At 42.1% G+C, this 22,755-nt stretch overlaps 1 protein-coding gene and 1 long non-coding RNA gene across 7 annotated transcripts in view; one reads left to right on the forward strand and one right to left on the reverse strand.

Annotated features, from left to right (window-relative positions):
* The window catches only part of LOC308556606, a 46,355-nt gene that overhangs the window by 14,354 nt on the left and 9,246 nt on the right, over positions 1-22,755 (forward strand). For 3 of the 6 annotated variants that reach the window (XR_013998730.1, XR_013998732.1, XR_013998733.1), the window contains exons 4-6: positions 1,627-1,715; positions 8,211-8,335; positions 13,980-14,417. This is a non-coding gene — a long non-coding RNA (uncharacterized lncRNA). Of the gene's footprint in view, positions 1-1,626; positions 1,716-8,210; positions 8,336-13,979; positions 14,418-15,538; positions 16,044-22,755 lie in introns of those variants that run through there. The other 3 variants (XR_013998729.1, XR_013998728.1, XR_013998731.1) reach the window with 3 other exon arrangements.
* LOC308556605 (serine protease inhibitor Kazal-type 7-like) lies at positions 16,086-21,878 on the reverse strand. The gene is made up of 4 exons (XM_081136010.1): positions 21,566-21,878; positions 20,685-20,710; positions 19,892-20,016; positions 16,086-18,291 (listed from the first exon to the last, which is right to left on the reverse strand). Exons 1-4 carry the CDS (start codon positions 21,693-21,695, stop codon positions 18,246-18,248), a joined length of 327 nt encoding a protein of 108 aa, XP_080992136.1. The 5' UTR covers positions 21,696-21,878; the 3' UTR covers positions 16,086-18,245.

The raw sequence follows: 22,755 nt of genomic DNA on the forward strand, positions 1-22,755 counted from the left end.
AATTGTTCTGTTATGTTACAGAGATCTTTATATCCTTTATTATTGCCATAACCATTCCTACTTCCCTATTCATAGCATCTACTCTCTCATATTTTACATAAAACATATGAAATAACCAGGAGGCATACATGGAAGCTCAGGTTCATTATATGTGATTTCTTATTATAGTACCTGGCTTGCGTAACGGGAGGGAGCTGGAGGTCAGGAACAATCAGCGATTCTATACTATAGGTTGTGTGATCACCAGGTGCGTGGGCTTAGCTCCTATTGTTATGAAATGAGAAAATCAGACCTAACTCTTGAGGAAGGAAGTCTTACTTAAAAAGTACCACCCATTCTTGCTCTGGCTGGGTGCATCAGTTGTTTGGAGCGTCATCCCTCCTGTACACCAGAAGGCTGAGGGTCCGACTCCTGGTCAGGGCACCAGGGCACACACCTACGTGGCAGGTTCAGTGCCCAGTCAGGATGTGTACAAGAGGCAACAGATTAATATTTCCCTCTCATCTCTCTCTCTTTCTCTCTCTCTCTCTCTCTCTCTCTCTCTTTCTCTCTTTCTCTCCCCCCCCAAATCAATAAAAACATATCCTCAGGTGAAGATAAAAAAAATACCATCAGTTCTCAAATTTCCCAGGGACACCAGGTTCCTCTCAGCTCTGGGGTTTGAATAATAAAGATGAACTATCTTAGAACAGACAGTTTTCCTTACTTAACTAAATTCTGGTCAGGGGCCAGGCTTCTGAACTTTCTCCTGGGCCCAGATATGTGATTCCTTATAAAATCTAGCTTTAGCAAGAACCTTGCTAGGTCAGTTTAAGCACAATTGTACTATATTAATTGTATTACATTATACAAATAATAGTATTGTATAAGTACAATTATTTGTACACCAATTATGTACTTTCTCAATTATTTGTACAATTGATCAATACAATTTTAATATATTTAAAATATACATCATGATGATTTGATATACATATACATTGTGAAAAAATTTCTCCCATCTTATTAACTAATACATACATCACTGTACATGTTTTATTTGGGGGAGGGGGGGGTCAGAACATTTAAGTTCTACTCTCTAAGCTAATTTCAATTATCCAATACAATGTTATCAGTTATAGTCTCCACATTTTACACTGGAGCCTCAGACCTTACTCATCTGATCACTGGAATTTTCTAAGTACTGTATTATCTGCTATATTGAAACCTGGGGAAACTGACTCCAGAGCTCACCACCTGGCCACTGTATTATTTAACATTTTGGCCCAACATAAAGAGCTCATTGAGGACAAGGCTGATCTACTCATCATTGCACTTGGGTCCCTAGCCCCGTGCCCGGCACATGATGCATAGATAAATGTTGGTTAAAAGATTGTGAGCAAACAACTGTCTGAACACTCAAGGTGCCTAACAGTGAAAGAGGCTACCTTGTGGAAGCCTGAATTCCCCATCTTCAGGGCTATCCAGACAGAAGCAAAAGTTGATGATCTCTTAGAGACAGGGGATAAGATTCCTCTCTGATGGAAAGTTGGAGGATAAGATCTTAAGCCTTTTTCAGGCTCTGAGATTCTGTGAGTCTATGATTTCTTGATAGTCATAAATGTAACGTTTCACACTGTGTTCCAGGTGAGAAGTACACCCACCCATCTGTGAGGTGACAGTATCTCAGAATTCTCTGCACGGAAGTCACGAAGCTGCCAGTGCCTGGGACAGGGGTAAGAACAGTGGTCAAAGGGAGATATACGCTGGAGGTAAATGCAAAGGCAAGGACAAGGGCCAAGAGGCAAGTGCTGTTCCCTGGGGTGGAGGTGACCAAGGGCGAGCAGGTGGAGTCAGGAGAGGTGAACTAGCACTACCAGCCACTCTTCTTGTATTTGCACTATACTGAAGCTAGAAATTCATCTTGATTATTGAATTATCTCTTAGTAATTTGATACAGTAACAGCATGCTAGAAATATTTTCTGAGCTATGAAAAGGCTTCATTTAGGAAAAGGAAGGTTAGAACCAGAAAGTAGAAAGAGGCATACAAGGCCTCTCAGAGACACCCAGGCTGCTGGTCTGGATTTTAAATGTTTGTTTATTTATTTATTTATTTATTTATTTATTTATTTATTTATTTTAGAGTGAGAGAGGGAGGGGGCGGAGAGAGAGAGACAGGGAGATGAGAGAAACATTGATTGGTTGCCTCGCACACGTGCCCCGACTAGGGATGGATCCTGTAACCCAGTATGTGCCCTGACCTGGCATCGAACCCACCACCTATTGGTGTACAGGAAGATTCTCCAGCCAACTGAGTCCCATCAGCAGAGGCAGTACAGTACTTCTTGGAAAATGTAGGAGGGCATCAAGTGCAAGGGGTTGGAACACATCGAGGGCAACAAACTCCCACCTAGTTTAGAGGAGACTGTCACTGAGAAGTAATAACATCACCATGCAGATCAATACCCAAACCACGAACATCATCAACACCCTAAATATTTGCCTCTCAGCATCCCTAACAGGTAGTTGGCCGCCTCTTGCTCAGTTCTATTACTAAAATTTGCCTACAGTTGCCCATGCCTTGCTTTATCTTCCTGCTGGCTAATTGTGTGTAGATGTATATTATAATTTCCAAAACACCTCCTAACTTTCCTGTTCTCCACTCTCCACCCTCCACCCTCCACCTTCCATCCCTACTCCCCACCCGCCGTCCTCCATCCTCCATCCATCCATCCTCCATGCTCCGTGCTCGGTCCTTCGTCCTCCAAGCTCCATCCTCCATCCTCCACAGTTGACTGAACAGCTTCCCCTGTCTCTACTCCATCCCTTTATTTCTCAGCCTCTGTTGGCCTCACAGGTAAGAATGGGCAGCGTAGCATAGCTGTTAACAGTAGCGACGCTGCTGCTAGAATTTCTGGGTTCAAATCTTATCTCTGTAACCTTGGGAAATCAGTTAATGCTTCTGTGGCTTACTCTTTCTATCTGCAAAGTGTGATAGAAGTACCTTCTTCATATAATTGTTATGAATATTAAATGAGTTTATACACATAAAGCACATAGTGTAGTAGCTGGCATGTCGAAAGGGCTGTAGTATTTGGTATAAATATTTCTATTCCTTGTGGAATTCTTGCTTAGAGAGGGATTTTGGGGGAGCACAGTTTTGCTTAGAAATTGCAGGCTTATGATGCTGTGCCAGTGCCTACAAGATGGAGACTGAATGGCTTAACACCACACACCCTGTTCTTCACTACCCTGGGGTACCTTTAGAGACCTAGGAAAACTCACCAGTCCTACGACCCAACCTCCACCTTCTACCCTCAGCCAAATATTGTTTGATTTAGGTTCAGTGAGATTCTCATTGCATGCAAATCAAGGTCATATACTTTATTACCTAGGTCATGAACTTTACTGCTTTTAACTATTTGCTTAGAAGAAAAAAATCCTATTTCTCAAGACCAGCTCACCCATTCATCCCACAAACACTCTTCTGTCACCGTTTTCACAACCCGCATGCTTCCTGGGAAAGTGAAATGGTAAAAGCTGACATTTATGGAACTCCTGGCCAAGTGTCAGGAGCCCTCTAAGAATCCTGAATGTAGCTTACCTTTTAACCCTTGCACTCCTTTGAGGTAGATACTGTTAATACTTCCTTGAGAAAAGGAATTCCAAGCCAAGAAAAGGTAAGTAAATTTTCTAAGATCATATAGGTAGTAATTGATGAACCTGACGTCTGTGACTTCTGTGACTTCAGAGTAGATGTTCTTAACTTTTCTGCTACTGTATTATTCCCCTTTACTTACAAGGCACAGTCTCAAGTAGAATTAAGGGTGTCACTTAATTGAAAATTTTTATTACCACATATGAGAATATTAATAATTTTCACAGTGAATCCAAATGAAAAAGGTAAATCATGTCCTTCATCCCCTGGAGAATAAGAAGAAAATATGACATTTTATAATCTAGCTAAACATCCTAGAATTCTTACTATATATAAAGGGCTATGTTTATCCCTTTGCAAAATTATAGCATTTAAGCTCATAGCAATTCAATGAGGTGGGTATTATAATTATTTTCATTACACAAATGAGGGACTTGAGGTCCAGAAATTTAAGTGATTTGTCCTAGTCACATAGTGACAAAGCTGGGAACCAGCAGAATTCTGTCTGACTCTAAAGCCAGTACACTTGGACACTATACTCTACTGACTCCATTAAATAATGGTTTAAATCTGAAATTCTTTCATTAAAACTAGCTTTGACACTTACATGGATAAATACTTGGCTATATAACATGATTATGTGGCATATCAGATTTATCTCTGGTGATTCTAGATAAATTATTCTAAATCATATCTTTGACATATTAAAAGATGTATGGAAGAGCTTTTGATTTTGAGAAAGAAAAATTCATCCCAACTTTGAGATTACATAAAAGTAGTAATTCTGAATCTTAAGCAAAATGGTCATTTTCTCTAATCAAAACAAATTGTTTTTTGGAAAAAAAAGATGATTTTGCTTCAGTTCTTAGTCTGTACCAGCTGACATGGGGTTCTCTTCAAGGCTTTGAGTCAAAATAATAATCAGGTTTGACTCACTCAGAAAAGGTGGAAATTCTATGATTGCTCTGTTGGAATAAGAATGGGGTACAGAAAAAGGGACCTTGGACTGGGACGGTGACCATCACAATGAGAGTTTAGTTTAGTAAATAATGCCAGGCCATATTCAGTGCTCAATAAGTGTAGAATGGACAAATAAATAATAGATTTTTAAATTCTTAAAATCTTAGATCAGTCATGATTACAGGTTAAGTCAATGTTGATTTCTACTCAACAAAGCAAGAATGTTCTATTGATTCAAACAGGTCAAGAATGGGCTACTCTTTCTGAAAAGAGATTCTTTATATCAGGGCAGAAACTAAATGATGATCCCTTCTCAGAGACCTCCCAGGAAGCTTTCTATGTAGAGTTAGGAAGTTGGGTTAGATGAGCTTTATGGTCCATTCCAACTTTGAGTTTGTGTGATTCAGTGATTTCTTGATGTAGAGAGAAAAATGCATTAAAACAACCAAAAAAACCCAAAACAAAACAGACTTACTCATCTCTGAAATGAAAGACTCTCCGGATTTCCTGGACATAGGTTCTAAATTGAGATTCTAAAGGTTAATGAAAGTTTGAGAACCCCTAGACTTTGCTATTACTCCCATGATGTTGAGTGGCCAAGGACAGTGAGGTGGAATCAGGAGAAGTGACCTGCAGTTGTCAGCCTAGGCCATTTGAAGCTTGCATTATACCCTGGGCCAGATGTGTCATCTCTATTAGGAAATGCATGTTTCCCAAAACAAGGCCTTAGAACAGGTTTAAAAGACTCAATGAATCATGAAAAAGGTTTCCTGTGTTACTACATAATACGACCCAAATTAATGCTATTTCACATTTGGATGGTGCATAAACAGTTCTTTGTGCTTTCACATATATTATTTGATTCACATATAAGTTTGAGTTGGGTATTACCATTATATCCAGTTTACAGAGGAGGAAACTGGGTCTTGAAGTTGCCTAAGATACCAGAACTAGGGAATGTCTGAAATAAGTCTTAAACACAGGTTCCTAGGTTTAGTGCTCATTTTCTGCAACAGGGCCATTTTCATGTGTCTGATGTAGTGATCAGTATGGCTATCAGTACCAACTATCTTGGTCCTTTTACTTGGAGTCCTCATCTGGTTCCAGACTAGACACAAAACAGGAATCCATTTAGCTGATCTTGGTTGACAAAGCTTAAGCAGCGATCAGTGCTCTAGAGTAGAGCATGACTTTCTGGAAAGCCCCAAATTTTGTGGTGCAAGTGGAGCTAGTGAGAGAGCTAGCCAGATATCTACTGGAAATATACCTATTCTCTGTTGGAAGCAGGTTGTTCAAGTTTGCTAAAGGAAAGTTCACTGGAATCCTCAAGCAAAAGAATGAGAGTCCATGTGGATATCTCAAGAATCCAATGGTGCAGAAGCTGGGCTGTCTCTGATGCTCTGGGCCATGATTGCTTTGTCTCGAAACAGGGCTAACCCTAAGAAGCCAAGTACAGTTTGATAGATCAAGAGCTAGAGACCCCCATTGCATTTAATGTCTAGGGGCATACTTAGCAAGTGATTTCATCAACTGCCCTGCCATCGTCCAAAGCAAGAACACTGCACATCTCACTATGCCAAATATTAGGACTTAACTTATTTTGAATCAGTATTTCAAAAATATTCTTCATGCATGTTGTTTGCTAAAAGCTACTAGGACTCTTGACTATGCAAAATGACAATTGCAAAGGGCCGTTCCATGGATCTGGGACAAAATCACTAGCCAGCTCCTCTTGCCTTTTGAGTTCATGAACTAGAAGGCATTCTCTTTAACACTAGTGGACATAGTGGCTGTGCAACAGAGAACTCACACTGGCCTCCCTGAAAATGAATAGAGACAGCCAGACTCTGTCCAGGTGAGCTGCTATGGGGACAGGAATTATGATGTTGCCTAGGGAACGTAGTGCCACAGTGTTTCAGAGCTCGAGCTCTAGAGTAAAACAGAGCTTTATCAATCGTAACTCTATCATTTCCTATTCATGTTAGATGGCAATTCTGTCATCATTAAACCCTATTTCTCTTAAGTAAGAAAAAAGCAGATTCATTCATTAGCTTATTACTGTTTTGGGGGTTCCTATCATGGTCCAACACTCAAATAGATGCTATGTTTACCATGGTAGATAATAAAACCACTCTCCCTTGTAGCTAGACAAATATATTACTGGAGTTGTTTTGTGGATTAAATGAGATCATGACTTAGTATAGGACCTGGTCCAAGGTTTTCTTCAACTAACCTTAGAAAATTCAGAGGTACACAAGAACTATCTTAAAATTACTGAAAGTTTTAGGATTGGTGAGGGCACCACAGCTATGCCTGACCTTCTGTACCCCTTTTCTACTATGGATGGAGGCCAAGGACTTCCTTAGAGCCCCAGAGGTTGCCCGGCTATCTTGGGCACAGGGCTGGATGAAGTGCTGTTTGAGAGGACAGAATATTCAGGAGATTTCAGTGGGAATGATATTGATACTGATATCTAGGCTGCTGTGTATTTGGGGGGTGGGAGACAGAGGTAGGTGCTTGCTGCCTCTTAAACCACCCTATATAAAATCTGCAGTACAGCTTCTTCCATGTACCTGTGCCTAAAATATCTGCAATCAAGAGGTGTTTGTAAACAAATAAAAAATAAAAAGGTTCTCAATTAGACTTTTTCTTTGTGGCTCAAGGGCTATATTTAGGACAAATGAAGGAATAAATTCTATGGGGGAAATCTAAGCTTGATAAAAAGTTTTGAGAGTAGGAGTTCCCCTTGATGACTACCTCAGGAAGGAGTGAGCGCCTTCTCACTCAGTCCAGGAGAGGCTGCATGATTCCCTGTTAGGAATCCTGTAAGGGCAATCCCTCACTGAATGCGAGGATTGTAGCCATCAGTGTTTTATATTTTTAAACAATAACAATAGTATTTATTGAGTGCTTATTACGTACCCTGCCATGAATATTCTAGGTGCCCTTGATTTTCTGCCTTGCTCTTCATGGGAATTTCACCTGGCAGACTTCTGTGGCTGTAACAGTGACCATTAGCTCTAACAGAAGGCCCATGGTGCTGTCTCAGGACACGGTCAGCACGCATGATTGGGGTGGGGGCGACGAGACCATGAGGGGCCAGAGCCTAAATTAGAACCATCCATTGTGCTTAAGGGACAAACATAGGACAACCACATAATTTTGCTGTTATTATTTTAAAAATAATATTCATTTATTGTTTGCTAATTATGTTCCAGGCCCAATCTTATGCACTGTATGCACACTGGTTTATGCCAGTTCGTAGGAACTGTTGTTGCCCCCCAGTTTGAAATGCAGGCACTGGAACTCAGAGGTTAAACCACCTACTCAAGGTTACTCAGAGTGGCAAATCTAGGTTTGACCTCAGGGTTCTCTATCTCCAAGGCCCCCACCATTTTTGTTTGTGTTTTTGTTTTTATTTCCTTGGGTTTTTTTGTGTGTGTTTTTTAGTGTGCTTTATAAAAATTCACGTATAACTGACATATAACATTATATTAGATTCACATGTGCAGCATAATGTTTGGATAGTTGTATAAATTGCAAAACGGTCACCATCTTAACCAATGGTTATATAGCTTAATCATTTATATTATAACCTAAAAATTATTTCAGTCTGGCAGGCTGGAAGCGTTAATGTCTACAGAATGTGGCAGCAAACGGATGGTAGCGCAGACAATCTGTGGCCCCAAAAAGAAATACGAAACCTGGAATTCAGGCAGGGCAGCGAGCCCAGGGAGGTGAGCGCCTCAACAGAGTCTGCCAGTATTTGGGGTGTCTCCCACTGGGCCCATTGTGGGAGAGCTGGGGTGGAGAGGCGGGAGGCGGGGGGCTGCCCAGGCGCGGAGAAGCGGAGGTCGGGCTTCGGGGCTGGCGGAGGCAGCTGGGGGCTCGGGCTGCCTGCTGGCCGGGTCACAGGCGGCGGCGGGCCCGGCCTCAGTTCCTCTCAGCCTCCTTTCTGAGCAGTAGATGCCTCGTGTCCCTGCACTCTCCAGGACCCCCTTTCAGAGCTCTCGCATTTCCCCCCATTGTTTAAGCAGGCCCTCTAAAAAACCCCTTCATTTTATATTGACTCAGTGTTGTCTCTTTTTTTTTCTTAAGAAATTCTGAAACGTTTCAGGCTGTGTTTTGTTAAGACATGTATTTATAGATCTGCCTTCCATTTCCTCTTATTGCTCATTAAAATCCCGAAGCCAGTGTTTCAGCTTAACTTTGTTCTGAGACCGGCAGGAGTAACCTGTTCCAGAAGGGCCTGCCTGTTGGCTGTGCTAACGCCTGCTACTCTTAAATATGAGAAAGAACTAATGGAAACAGCGTTCTTAAAATTGGAGTAGGCTCATTTCTAGTAACACATTTTGGCAGTGTATTTAATTGTTTTTATGTTCTTTTATTCGTGCATCTTTAAAGTTTTATGGCAATATTCTTTCCATATTACAAATGACAAGGATTTGCACAGTGGCGTTGCAAGAGCTGAGTGTACCGGGTAGGAATGTAATGAGGAGTTTTAGGCTTCTCAGGTCACTCCCATCTCGCTCACTCCCCCACAGTCTCTAGAAAAGCATTCATTTCTCTCTGTGTGTCTGGATTCTTTTTATGGGAACTAGAAGCAGCAATTCTGAGTTTGAAGGCAAACAATGCTGTGCATTAGAATGCTACTGTACTTTCAGAGTCTGCAGTTGGATCAGGGGTTGACATCTGATGTTAGCATTATCTGGGATAAGACACTATAATTTCCTTGCTTACTTGTTGATAAAAGTCAAATCCAGTTCATCTTAATTTAGTTTATTTATAAAGCATTAATTGAACACCCTCTTTATCTGTTCACTTTTCAGAACTAAGTTATACACAGGGGGTGTTTTCCTAGCTTGAGAAAAAAGGCATCAGCTTCAGGTCCTCTGATTTTCTGACCCCCACTACCATTCTTAATTGGCCTTCCTTCCCCCAGAATGTGGTCCTAAGATGGCCTATTAGACATCACTCAAAAGTGAAACATATCTAAAGGTTCAACTCTTAAATAAAAATGTTTATTTCACAAAATGTTGATAGACTCAGCATTTTCCAAAATGTACAAATTTAAGTTTGTTGCCAGTATTCCTGTGGAAAGAGTAACAAATGAGAAATGTTAAAGCCATTGGCATTTTATTAGCATCCAGCTTCCCCGGTGAACCCCAAAATGTGCCCAGTCACTTCACTAACAATGTGTTTAAAAGGAGACCCTGCAAGTTAGAGATATTTTAGCAACTGGTGCTGATTACATAGGGACAGTGCTCCAAATACAGTTCAGCTTATGTCCCTGAAAACATATTTTAATGAAATTTTTTTAAAAGAGGATGCACATTTAGATGCCTCCTATCATAAGATTGTAACTCTTTTCTTATTAAAATAAAACAGAATAATATACCACATGTGTGTTTTCATTCATGTACATTTTGAAAATAGTTAAAAAGAACTAGATGTTTCTATACACTCTAGTACATAATTCATCATTTAACTTTTTTGAGCTGATGCTGATATATCTTGCAGACGATTACTTTGTAACCTTTAAACTACTGTTGGCTATTTAATTTTTGTTAGCGCCCCAACATATACATTTTGTGGAAAAATCATACTCTGAAACAGAACAAGTTCTTTAGGTTTTTCAGGTATTGTCCCCCTTTTGTACCAAACATTAGGGGGCTCTAATGTATTCAAACTGTTGAAGCTCGACAGTAAACAGGGCTCATTCTAACAAATGCAGGCTGGCGTGCCTTGGAGGAGGACTGTTCCTTGTCCCTGGAAATAATCAAGCATAGACTGTGAGATGACTTGGTGACTTTTTTATAGAGGGAGTTTAAGCAATAAATTAGTAGTTGGAAGTTGAACTAGATGACCCTTAAGTTTCCTTCCAATTCAGAGATGCTGGGCTTCTCTGCTTGACTATTACTACCAGAATATGCAGGGGTGCTATGACACCAGGGCCTCCAAATCCTATCGATGGTGAGAATTCTGTTCATCAGAGTCAATGTGAGATGATCCACATATTCCTTATGCCCTAAACCACTTCTCTGAAATGAGATACACTTGTCTTAACACAGAATTATTATACTTTAAATATAGAAAACTGTTTCAATACTTACTCAACTTCAGAACAAAAGAAGCAATCATTGTCGTAAGTTTTACCGTCAGATCCACAAATTGGTCCATATATTTCATAACACGGTCTATCTTTTCCTGGTGGTAGCTTTTTAAATTTACTGCAATCAACCTGAAAATGCAAATTAAAAACCTTCAGTTCCTTCAACCGAATCTTTATTCCTGGGACTTAGAATTTTCCAAGCAAGTTTACAAGGTTCCCAATGCATCCATTTCTATTCTAGTTGTCTTCATCTAACCTCTTTGAAATATATCAAGTATAGAGATGTTTTATATCAGATATAAAATCATGAGTGGTAGCTGGTAACCAAATTGCAATATATTTAAATATAGAATCCATTCCACTGTAATTAGTACTGGCTGATGTGTCAGTTCTCAACGCCCATGGCACGTTCGGTTTCCTGCTTTCCCTCTTTCACTTCAAATGTTCTATCTGAATGCAAGTGTGAGATGTATTATAAAAATAAATAGTTGTTTTAATAACTAGTACATCATTGGCAACTTTATATATTGGTAACAAATTACTTGCTATATACATTATCAGCACATAGACAGATGTATGTTAACATTGTAGTTAAGAACACAGTTCAAAACTCCTGGAGCAAAGCCAAGGTGATGAGCCACTTGTGGGAGCAAGTAGACAGAAAGAATTTTCTGGGATTTTCATCTATGAGCAAACTGAAGAGCATGGATAGTAAAGTCAAACACACTGGAATTCAAATCCTGACTCTATGAACCTGGGACCATTATTTCGCCTCTCTAAGTCTTAGTTTCTGTATCTGCAAAATGAAGGTGAGAGACCTACATTGTCAGATTAAAGTAACAAATGCATAACCGAGAAGAGGTGTCTAAAATGCTTAGCACTACACAGCATGGAAAAGACTGAATAAATAATAACTATAATTTCTATCACAACTCCAGTTCTATACAGAAGACTGCATCTCCTCTCTTTCCATCCAAGAGGTCCAGATATATTTTACTAATTGTTGAATATTTCTACTTGGATAATCTGAAATATGCTCGAAGTTAAAGTTGAATCCTTCCTCCCCTTCAGATATGTTCTAGAAGTTAACCTAGTCATTCTGTCAGTTACTGAGCTCCTAGCCTTAGGGCTGAGCTGAGTGCTGGACACACAGAGATGAGTAAGCAGAGGTCACGGAGCAGAATAGAGATTGGAGCGCCTGTGCTGAGGATATGCCAGCAGGATGTCGCTTCCCCTCCTCGCCTGCACAACCCTCAGTTACAGAATTGATGGAGACTCACAGTGTGACCAGGAAACGACCAGGGCTTAATGTTCACCAACCCCTTTCATTCTCACGCAGCTACTAACTCGTGAAAAATGGCTTGAATTCAGGCTTGCCTGACTCCAAAATGTATGTTCTTAACATTATCTTCTTTAATAGGTTAAAACAGAAGCCTCAAAGAGATGATAGGAGCTGCCTAGGCCACAGGGTCACACAGCTAAAAAGCTGTAGAGCTTGGACCAGAACCCCAGGTGCCTGACTATTGGTTTAAAGTTTTTGCTACCACACCCGCATTTTCTCAATAACAGACATTACTTAATACGAGCCAGGAAGGAAAGCTTAAGTACAAATCTTCATTCCTTAAGATAGAGAACAAAGGTACGTGTGATCCATTTAAAAATGGCAAGAATCAGGACTTGTCCTTATTGTGCCAACTCTTTCCAAACATGATGGCTGTAAGTGTTGCCCTATTGAAAATGTGGACCAGAAACCCAGGACTTGACAGCTCTGATGCTGTGTCTAACCATTTTGTCCCATCACCTGCATGTCAGAAAGGTCTGTCCACAGTTTTTGAATAAAAATTATTTTGAAACTTAAAAAAAAAACTTCAAATGGATAGAAAATGGATTATATACAGTGTCAAAACTTTCCTTACTGATACCGGCTTTCAAATCAAGATTGATATACTGACCTGCTGGCCGTGTCGGGCACAGTCTACCTCTGCAAGAAAAACAAGTACAAGAAACAATTAATCTCTGGAAGAACTTAAACTTATTAGAAGAGTAATCTTTGATTTACGTTTCAGCTTTCTCAACCTGTCATTAAAAACATACAATTCTCTCCAGAACTTTTGCATCAGCATATCAAAGGCTGACACACAGAACAGATTTTTGTTTTGGAGCAGGATTAGAGTGTAGCCAAAAGGGTGGAAAAGCTACTACAATGACGAGGAGTCTGTCTTATTCTTTCCTACCTCATAACCAGAGCTTTGGAAACAAAAGATACAAGGGATTTGTGTATTTGGGAATATCTGGTCTTCCGTAGCAGGCAGAGATGGCAGGGGTTGCAAATTCTAGGGAGTCAGGTCTTAACTCAATACTGGAAGGAAAGTAACAGTTCATGCTGCCCAACAATGCATCGGCCTACTTTATGAAGAAATTAGTTCCTATAAATAATGATATCAAAGAGCAGAGTCTGGATGAACACTTTCCAAAGAGGTTACACAAAGTGTATGGATAAGAAGTTGGCCTTCGTTGACCATTTAAAATGGTCCACCTGGTGCCTGAGATGATATGATTTAGGGATTCATTGGTGGAGAAAAAAAAAAAAAAAAAAGCCTTTCTAGAAGCTTCCCCTATTATCTGTGTGATGTGTATACCTCAGAATTAAATGGGCAGAAGATGACACAAGCTATCAGTATCAAGGCAGGGGCCGTGTATGAGGGAGATACTCACGGATAAGTGCCAGGACCAAGAGCAGGACAAAGGCTGTCACTCTCATGCTGCTGAAGAGGCCAAGGGCAGTCAGATGGAGGTAAAAGAAGTGACTTTCTGGTGTCTGCCCAGCTCACTTGGGTGCCGCCTTATATAATGTCAAGTGTTCCTGCCTCAATTGTGAAACAGCTATTTGCAGGAATCAGAGTCCCGGAAAGAGGTTAGAAACCTCTGCTGGGAATAGAAGTTCCTTTATTGTGAAAGACATGAATTTACGTGAATTTCTAATAGATAATAGGACTCGATAAAGCTGGCATGTATTTCCGTACCTCTTTATGTCTTTAAAAGTTTGGGTGCTTTCACATGTTACACAATTAGATTTTCATAACAAGTTTGTCGATGGTTATTACCATTTTCTTTGCTCTACAGCCGAGGAAGGGAAGTTACGAGGAAGTTATTTCATTGGTTTTACTGCAGGTTGTTGTACTACTGTTGCCAGAAACAGTCATCAGCGTGGCAGTTTTATGGGGGTTGAAATATGCCCAGGTTCTACCCTTTTCTCCTTCCTTCTCTAGCATCAATGGAAAATGTTGCCAATTGAGACACCAGACTGGGCACAAAGAAAAGATATCGACACCCAAGTCTTGGCTAATCAGAAACAAGCAATGATTCATACTCTTCAGCAGGGAGATAATTTTCCCATGAGCCCCAAATCTGAGGAGCTGGTACAATGATTGGAGCCGGTGAGTACTCGCATCACATTTACCTGCTAGATCCCTGGCGGAAGCCGCCTCAAGGCCCAACAACAACAAGCTCCGTGACCATCTTAACCAAGGATGGATCTAGTGGCTGCAGTAGTTGGATTGTCCCTGAGACTTTGGCCTTGATTCTCTAGTCCCCAAACGCAGACTGATGGTTCAAGAGTAAGATGTTAACCTTGTCCTGGGCCATAGTTATATACATGGCCAGTGACATCTTCTGCTAATAAAATAACTTTTTATAGACAAGCCACCAATCCTTTGTCCGTAGTTTAAATGTGTTTAATTGTGTATTCTTCAAACTATGCTTCATCTAAAAGCTTTGATAAAGGCTACAAGGACACATGCTAGAATGTGTCAGTTTTCAAATAGAGTGACTATGAGTAGTTCTTGGAAGCAGCACCTGCAGTTTTGGTAGATAGAATTGGAAGACACTATATGTTCAAAGGCTGGGAGACTAACATTCACATTTGCTTCCCTTGAAACGGATGAAGACAACTGGAACCAGTGTTGGGACAGCCGGGGGTTGGGGGCAGAGGCAGGCGTCAGAATATTACCGAGAGCTGAAACCCTAAGAGTCTTCAGACATGAATCCATTGCCAGGTCTACCATTCCCTGCATGACCTTGTACAAGTTATTTTATTGTTAAGAAGCCTTAGTTTACCTTCATTTGATCATTGAGTAACTACTGATGAACATTTACTCTGTCTTTGAGACTGTATTACAACTTGAACATACCATAATTAATGAGAAACTTGGCCACTGTCCTCATCATAGCTCCACAAAGACTGTCCTTGACCAAACTTCAGTTATGCTCCTCTGAGTCCTCTCTCGAATAGGTCTTGACCTTGCCCCCAGCCTCCCCTTGCATCTCATGTCTTTGGCCTGCTCAGCCATCTCTTAGCGCAGAAGCCCGCTAAGTAATCCCCATACCACTGATATTTGATTGCCCTTGATGTCTGATCAGGTTCTTCATCCCTCATCTGTAATGTATAAACCCATGGCCTGCCTTTAGCAAAAATTCTGTTAGTCTAGTTTAGCAAGAATCCTTCCATCCTTGATACCTCCCGTTAGTAATTTTCTACCTACCAACCCCCTCATCCTGCTCCTTGGAAATGAATCCCCATTTGTATTTGGAGGTGCGCCCGATCTCTCTCCTCTATGGTGATAGGGGTATTGCAGTAAGAGTATTTAAGACTATATTTTGAATAATGTCTTCCTTACCATTTTAACAGTGCAAAATAATTTTTCTTTAGCAAGCTTACAGAATAAAGTTAATAATTACACCATCATCATAAGCTTGTTGTGAGGTGTTTGTTTTGTTTTGTTTTGTTTTTAATACTTACCAGAGGATATTTTTTCCATTGCTTTTTCAGAGACAGTGAAAGGGAGAGAGAGAGAAACATTGATGTGAGAGAGACACACCGATTGGTTGCCTCCCGCACACGCCCAGAATGAAGATCGAGCCTGCAATGGAGGTACAGCGCCCTTGGCAGGAATTGAACCTGGGACCCTTCAGCCCACAGGCTGACACTCTAACCACTGAGCAAAACCAGCCAGGGCAAGCTTGTTGTGAGCTTTAAATAAGATTGTATATGTAAAGCACTTATTTAGGGTCTGGCACATAGTAAGCTCTCAACAAATATTAGTATTTAATGACAATTACCATGATAATGAAGATGACGATGGCGACAGTAATCTGGAGAAGAAAACATTCAGAAAGCACTTCAGAACCATCTTAAAATAAGCAAATGATGTATCTTTGTATCCTTACTGGAAATAGTAACTCTTGGCATGATAGAAAAAGGAACTTTGCCATGATCAGAGATGTTTGATAGTGACTAAAGGTAATGAGAACCTTGTCGATTTAAGCACCCTTTTGGAGGAACCATTCAGAGGTGATTTTTTTTTTTTTTTAATATATCTTTATTGATTTCAGAGAGAGGAAAGGAGAGGGAGAGAGAGAAATAGAAACATCAATGATGAGAGAGTCATTGATCGAGCCCACAACCCGGGCATGTGCCCTGACCGGGAATCGAACCCCGATTGCCTGGATCCTAGGCTGACGCTCAACCACTGAGCCACGCCCGGCCGGGCGAGAGGTGATTCTTTTATTGAATGTGAGAATAGTCTCTATCTATATTTTTTCCTAAGAGATATTCATAAGGAAGCTCTCACAACTAAAAGTGACTCTAACATTGCAAACAAATTAAGTTTTTAATATGTAAGACTCTCTCAACATGAAGAATTTGCCTCAATACCCACCTGGTTATCAAGCCAGAAACTAGAAATCTGACCACTGCATGCATAACTATATGCCATTAACTACCTTCCTCTCTCTCATTAAACATTTCCAGTTAGTTACTGCGTCTTTGCTCATTATATATCCAAAAATATCAAATTCAGTGTCTTATGTCTATCCCTTTTGCCAGGGAATTATTGATGTCTCCCAAAGCTCTAATCTGGAGGGTTTTGCAGTGGTCCAGGTGCAAGACTGTGGAGACTTTAACTAAGGTGGGAGATTTGAAAGTGGTGGAAAGTGATTAAACTGTGCAGATATCTTAACAGTGGAGCTAGCAGACCGCTAATGGATTCGATGTGGAGTTAGAGAAAGAGAAGATCTCGTGCTTTTGGTTGGAGCAACTGCTGAACGGTGGTGCTGTCTCCTGAGATGGGGCATGCTGCTAGGGAGCAAGTTGGCAGCTGAGATTGAGTTTGATTTCAGATGAGAGCATGGTTTGTGTTCAATATATATTTTTACAAATTGAGAACTTATGTTCAGTCATTAATTCCCATGCATTTGTAGAGTTCTGTGCCTTTGTACTTGCTTTTCTGTTTACCTGGAATCACCTGTCCCCTACCCAACCCACACATACTCAGATGAATTATAACTCATAGACTCCCCTTCCTCTATGGCCCCATAGCAATTTGGTAATGTTTATGAAATTCTAACCATGAGTCAAGCCTTAGATTAATCACTAGGTACGTAAAGATGTATGGTCCTGCCCTCAAAGAGCTTACAATCTGATAGGGGTAAGGGGAACACACCCACCAACTATTCAGTACAATGTAAGTACAATGTAATAATAAGTAGTATTACATACAAAATGCTATGAAACAACAGGTGAGCAAATGGTGGGTAGTCAGGCAAAGGCGCTAATATTTATTGTGTGTATCTGTGACATGCAGGGTGCTTTGTGTTATTTAATTACCACAACAATAGCCCCATACACCAAGCATGGGGTTTAGGTACCCACCCAAAATTCCACAGCTTGCATGTGACAGAACTAGTTTTCAAATCAACCCCTGAGTCCTCAGCCATGTCTCTGCCAAACCAAGCTCAGAGCAGGCTCACCGGAGGGATGCACTTAAGCTGAAACCAAAAAGGTTAAGGCCATCCCCAGCAGAGGAGACTGTGCACATACAGACGCAGAGTGTCAGAGTGAGCATCCTTCAGGGAGGACGGCAGAAGGGGAGGCTGGGTGGGTAACACCGTGCTCAGGAGTCTGGATTTTATCCTGCAGGCAGTGGGTAACAGAGGAAGGATCTTGAACAGGGAAGTAATAGAATCAGACTTACGCTACAGAAAGATTGCTCCAATATGGTACCTCCTATAGACTTATACCCTGGCATTTATTAGGGTGTATAATTATTTTCTAATCCATGTTTATCTCCCCCTCTAGAGTTTGAGCTTTAACTGAACTGAACTCCATTCCATGTATATGTGATCATGTGAGAATTTGTGTGTGTGCATTTGTTTCTTGGAAGCCACTTGGGGGATTCCTTGTACAAAACTTTCTCTTGAACAACCAAATTTGCACCCTGATCTAAGAAACAAATACAAACAGAAGTAAAGGTAAACTCTCTGGGTGATTCTTTTAATGAGGTGCAAAAAAAAGCCAGCAGGTCAGTCAGGCATGAGTTTGAAGGGAAGCACAACAACTCTCTCCGCTCGACAATGATGACCCCACATCTGTCCCTCCCCCCAAGCCTCTGCGGTGATGAGGGGAAGGTCGTCAGAGCCCAGGGACGATGAAGACAACGCTGAGGACATCATGGCTCCGCATCCACGTATGGGAGGAGTTAACACCTTCCTTCGTGAAGAAACTGAACCCTCCCATAACTTTTCCTACAGGAAGACACAGTCAACAGGATTCGTTAGCACAAGAGGAAATTTCGTGTAAGAGGAGAGCTGACAGGACCCACAGGGACATGGAGGCAGAACCTCGTTTTGCAGGTGAGGTAATGGAGTCTCTGAGAAGGAGTGTCCTCGCCACAGGCAGTTTCTGACAGGCAGAAGCAGAGTTTCCCTGTTGGGTGATACCTCCACCCCACCTGCTGCTTCCACTGATCCCAGGGCCCAGGCTGGTCACCCACTGTCTTAAAACAGCAAAGAAGGAGGGATTCTGCCAGGAGGAGTTCAAGGGGCTGCCCTTCGGCCTTTCCTGGTCAGCAGGGCCTGCGATGGAGCCTGGTCCTGCTTTAGTGAGGACAGCTCCCACCACGTGCCTCCTCCGTGTCCCTGAACACAAGCCAGTCTCCAGGCCACGGGCCCAGGTGTGCAGGTTAGAGAAGCGGCCCTTCTGTGAAGTAAATGTCCCTGCATGGGAGTCAATACGTAGACACATCCTTCTGGGCTCAGGGCCTAACTTGATCTTGTAACTTGTTGAGGTAATCACAAAGATGGAAAAGACAAGATCGAAGGCAAGTGGCCCAAATCCAGTAGCCTGAAGGAGAGTTACCAAAGAGCAAGGTGGACTTGCTAGAAAACAGTAAATGCTAAGTGGCCTGTTCTACACCAAAGGAGTGACACCTCCTTAGCTGTCTGCCTTCAAGGACGCTGTGCGGGCACACAAAATATGTAACGAAAACAGGTCCATGGGATGCAGGTCCAAGTGCGGACAGCTCGCATCCCCCTATTTAGATGAAAGGAAAGAACCTTTCTGGTGGCCTTTTTCCTCTGTCCCTCTTAGGGCCACAGGTGTTCAGAGCCACTAGAAAACAGGAAGTTAAAGGCCCTCTAGCCAGTTTGGCTAAAGAACAAGCTGCTATGGCCTCTTAGAAGTCATGTAGGATAGTGGTTTTCAATTATTTTTTTAATATGTTTTTACTGATTTTAGAGAGGGAGGGAGAGGGAGAGAGAGATAGAAACACCAATGATGAGACAGTCATTGATCGGCTGCCTCCTGCACGCCCCCACTGGGGACCGAGCCGCAACCCGGGCATGAGCCCTGACCGGGAATTGAACAGCGATCTCCTGGATCCTAGGTAGATGCTCAACCACTGAGCCATGCCGGCTGGGCTCGATTATTTTTTAGTGTGGGGTTTAGGACCCTTTCTTCAAGCGAGGTATTGTATGGAACTCCACTCCTTAAAATAGTCAAAAGCTGAACTTGGAGTTGGAGACCACCCCAAACGATCCCCTTACACTTTTGGTGACCTCTGACTTGCCTCTACAGAACCCTGGACTCTGGGCAGCAACTTGAAAACTCGTGGTGCTGTTGGACCTCAGCTGACAGACAGGAGCTGGAAGTTCTATGATGAATACATACGTGGGCAAACACGGTGGCCAACCCTGGCCTGACCGAGGCAGTTGGCTTTCTCTCCCCACCAGCTGCTCTGGGTGGGAATATGTACAGATCAGGGAGCTGAGCAGGCTCGAGGGGAGAGGAGATGTCTGCAGTGGCGGACACTGGCCCCAGCCTCCCCCACCCCCATGAGGTACTCACAAGCTCTCAATACACAAGTGGCATTCATTCCCGTAGGTGATGTAGTCAGAACCACAAACAGGCATGTATGTGATGGGGCAAGGGATGGCCACCACCGGGTACCTCTTGTAAATGCTGCAGTCCACCTGTGACAGACAGAAGGGAAATGTCCTGCCTTTCCCCTGGCCCCCAGCTAGGCCTCCCCCGGCCTCTGTTGTACAGGGAGTGAAACACCATCCTGGAGGCTCCAGCTCAGATCTGCTGCTGCTGCTGCTACTTCGATTAGCACTGGTGTCACTGTGACAAATACCAGTCATACTAGCACCACTTTTCTTATGACCTCTACCTGCAGTTAACGATTCCTGGGCATTTCTAGGCCAGGTATTAAACTTGAATCTTCCATGCATTTTGTTTAATCTTCAGAACAACTGAATAGAGTATGTCCTGCTGTTACCCCTATTTACGGGAGTGAGGAATGAAGGCTTAAAAGCTAGAAAGTGGTGAGGTTGGGATTGGAATCCAGAGCCTGTACAATTAACCAAGGTCCTACCTCTTACATATTGTCCTCTCCATTAAGACTTCACCAGCCTCTCAACTGGAAGGCACCTCTTCTTTAACTCTGGAATTATTTCTAAGGCTATGGTTATTTATGTCGTATTTCTTCAAACAGCAGAGGAGATTTCTTTATCTGCATCTGCCTCCACCTTTTATCCCCCAAACATACTGACTTAATCCTACGTATATATTTGGTAATTATTTGTTGACTAAACGAGTCAGTAGGAACTGAAATGAAAATGTAATTCAATATACTCACGGTTGTTAAAGACAGACTAGCAGCTTCTGAAAGAGAGATACAGATGGAAATGTTGAAAATAGAGCAAAGTTTTGAAGTCTCATTAATTAACGTAAATTTGGTCCCATAGATTAAGACTCTATTTCCTCTGCAGTTAGTCTCAGCACATGCCCGATCCTTATGCAAAATTCTGGCTGTTTGCTGAGGAAGTCAAATGGCCAATGGATTGGGTAAGCCCTTGCTTTAGCCAAGAGAGTTCCCGAGCTCCCTCCCTAGGTGACCGCGAGACATTTTCTGGAGCTCAGTGGGGCTTTGATAATAGTTTACAGTCAGATAGCAATGGGCAGCCTTGCGGTCACCACTGCCAGGAACCCAAAGCACCGTCTTTGACATTCTCCCCCTTCTAATTGACACGAAGGGATGTAATACAAGGTGTCGAAGGTGTTTGCAGCTTATTTCATTTTTTCAAGCATATAAAAAGTCTAACTGTTGCCTCATGGCCTCTGGAGAATTGGGCTTTATTTCAGTCCCCTTGGACTGATTTGGGAGCCATCTGAGTCTTTCTGCGTCTTTGCACAGAGGCATGAGTAGAATCCAATAACAGGAATGGTACCCAATAGTATCTAACAACTTCCAGTGTCCTTACAAAGAAACCAATTCATTTCTTTGTTCCTTGGATGGGAAGACACTAAACCCAAACCCTTCAACTCCATTAGGGACCTAAGAGTCTCCCTTTCCAGGCCAGGGCTGTTTCTTTTCTACGCCAATACGCTTTGCTTTTTACTCTAAACCAGTACAGTTTAAATCGACAGGACCAGACACTTCTCTCAGATGCTCACCTCCCAGGAGAGGTTATTTGGAAAAACAAGCTTAATGGTTGAACACTATCTACCCTGCCTCACCTGAGCTGCTGCAGAAGAAGGTCACCAGGCAGAGCAGAAGGAGACCTCCAGTGATCTTCATGGTGGAGGTGGCTGCCGTGCAGAGGCCGCTCACAACAGCCGCATCGGCCAGGCAGCAGGAAAGGGCCATGTTTATATGGCCATGCCTGGCTTCTCCACCTTTCCTATGACATCATGCAGAGTCAATGCTGGCTTTGAGAAGCTGTCAACGCACAATGTCACGCCCTGGGTGGGGCTGCAGTCCTTGTCACTTAATTGCTACTTCCTACCTGACCAACACATTAGTTATTTGAGGTGAGAATTCCTCTTCTCTGTCCTAGAGGCGGGGACTGTTAGAATTCTAAACCTCATGTAATAGAAGAACGTAAGCAGGGGCTGCTTGGCCTAGTTATGAAATAAGCGAAAATATCAAAGTTTCTTTAGTTCACAAATAGTTTATTTTAGATAAAAAATAGAGGATATGAAACCCAGATTAGACAGGTTATACTTATGTTTCTATTTTGGCTTCTGGGAAACTGTGGTTTTATTTTTGAGGCAATAAACCTATGAGGCAAGGTGGGACCTAGTGAAAGGAATAGTGACTAGCATCTATGAAGTCTGAAGAAGTGTTGACGTTTTCTAGCTGTGCCATCCTGGGTAAGTCATTTCTGTGCTGTGAGCCTGCAGCTGCCAGGAACACTGGTTATGCTGTGGTAACATATAACTGCAAGATGTATGCAGCTTAGAACAATATATATTTTTTAATCAAGCTCAACAGTTAAGGTGGTCAGCGGATGGTGCTGCATTGTCCTCAATGGGTCAGTGTCAGGAGGGCAGAGTTGTCACTATTTGGAATGTTGTTTGCTGTCAAGGTTAAGGGAAGATGTGTTCTTGAGGATCTCCCTTTTCAGCCCAGAGGTGGCACCACTGTCACTTTCCCTCACCACCATGTGGCCTGGCCCAACCATAGAAGATATGGAGTGTGATCTTACCTTGCCCCTGGTCAACCAGGTGGGAAAGAACTGAAATAGTTGGCAAAGGACACAGAAACTGTCCCAGAACTTTAGCTCCATCCCACGTTCAGTGGGGACTATTGCTTCACATAATTGGCGTCGTTTACATGAAAAATCTGTTCTAAAGTGCAGTGCATGTAACTGTAATTGTGATAATGATGATGATGATTACTGATGAGCCAAAAGTCTCTGCTAAGG

Source organism: Miniopterus schreibersii (genome assembly GCF_964146895.1).
Source record: "Miniopterus schreibersii genome assembly, chromosome: 4".
In the NCBI taxonomy this organism is placed as follows: domain Eukaryota; kingdom Metazoa; phylum Chordata; class Mammalia; order Chiroptera; family Miniopteridae; genus Miniopterus; species Miniopterus schreibersii.

What these genes read in the sequence shown, in the direction of transcription:
- LOC308556605 (XM_081136010.1), bottom strand. Translation starts at nt 21,695, where the DNA reads ATGGCCCTTTCCTGCTGCCTGGCCGATGCGGCTGTTGTGAGCGGCCTC. An exon ending in CTAGTCTGTCTTTAACAACC is followed by an intron (nt 20,017 to 20,684) that starts GTGAGTATATTG and finishes TGTCTGTCACAG; the next exon opens with GTGGACTGCAGCATTTACAA. An exon ending in CACTTGTGTATTGAGAGCTT is followed by an intron (nt 18,292 to 19,891) that starts GTGAGTACCTCA and finishes GTCTTCCTGTAG; the next exon opens with GAAAAGTTATGGGAGGGTTC.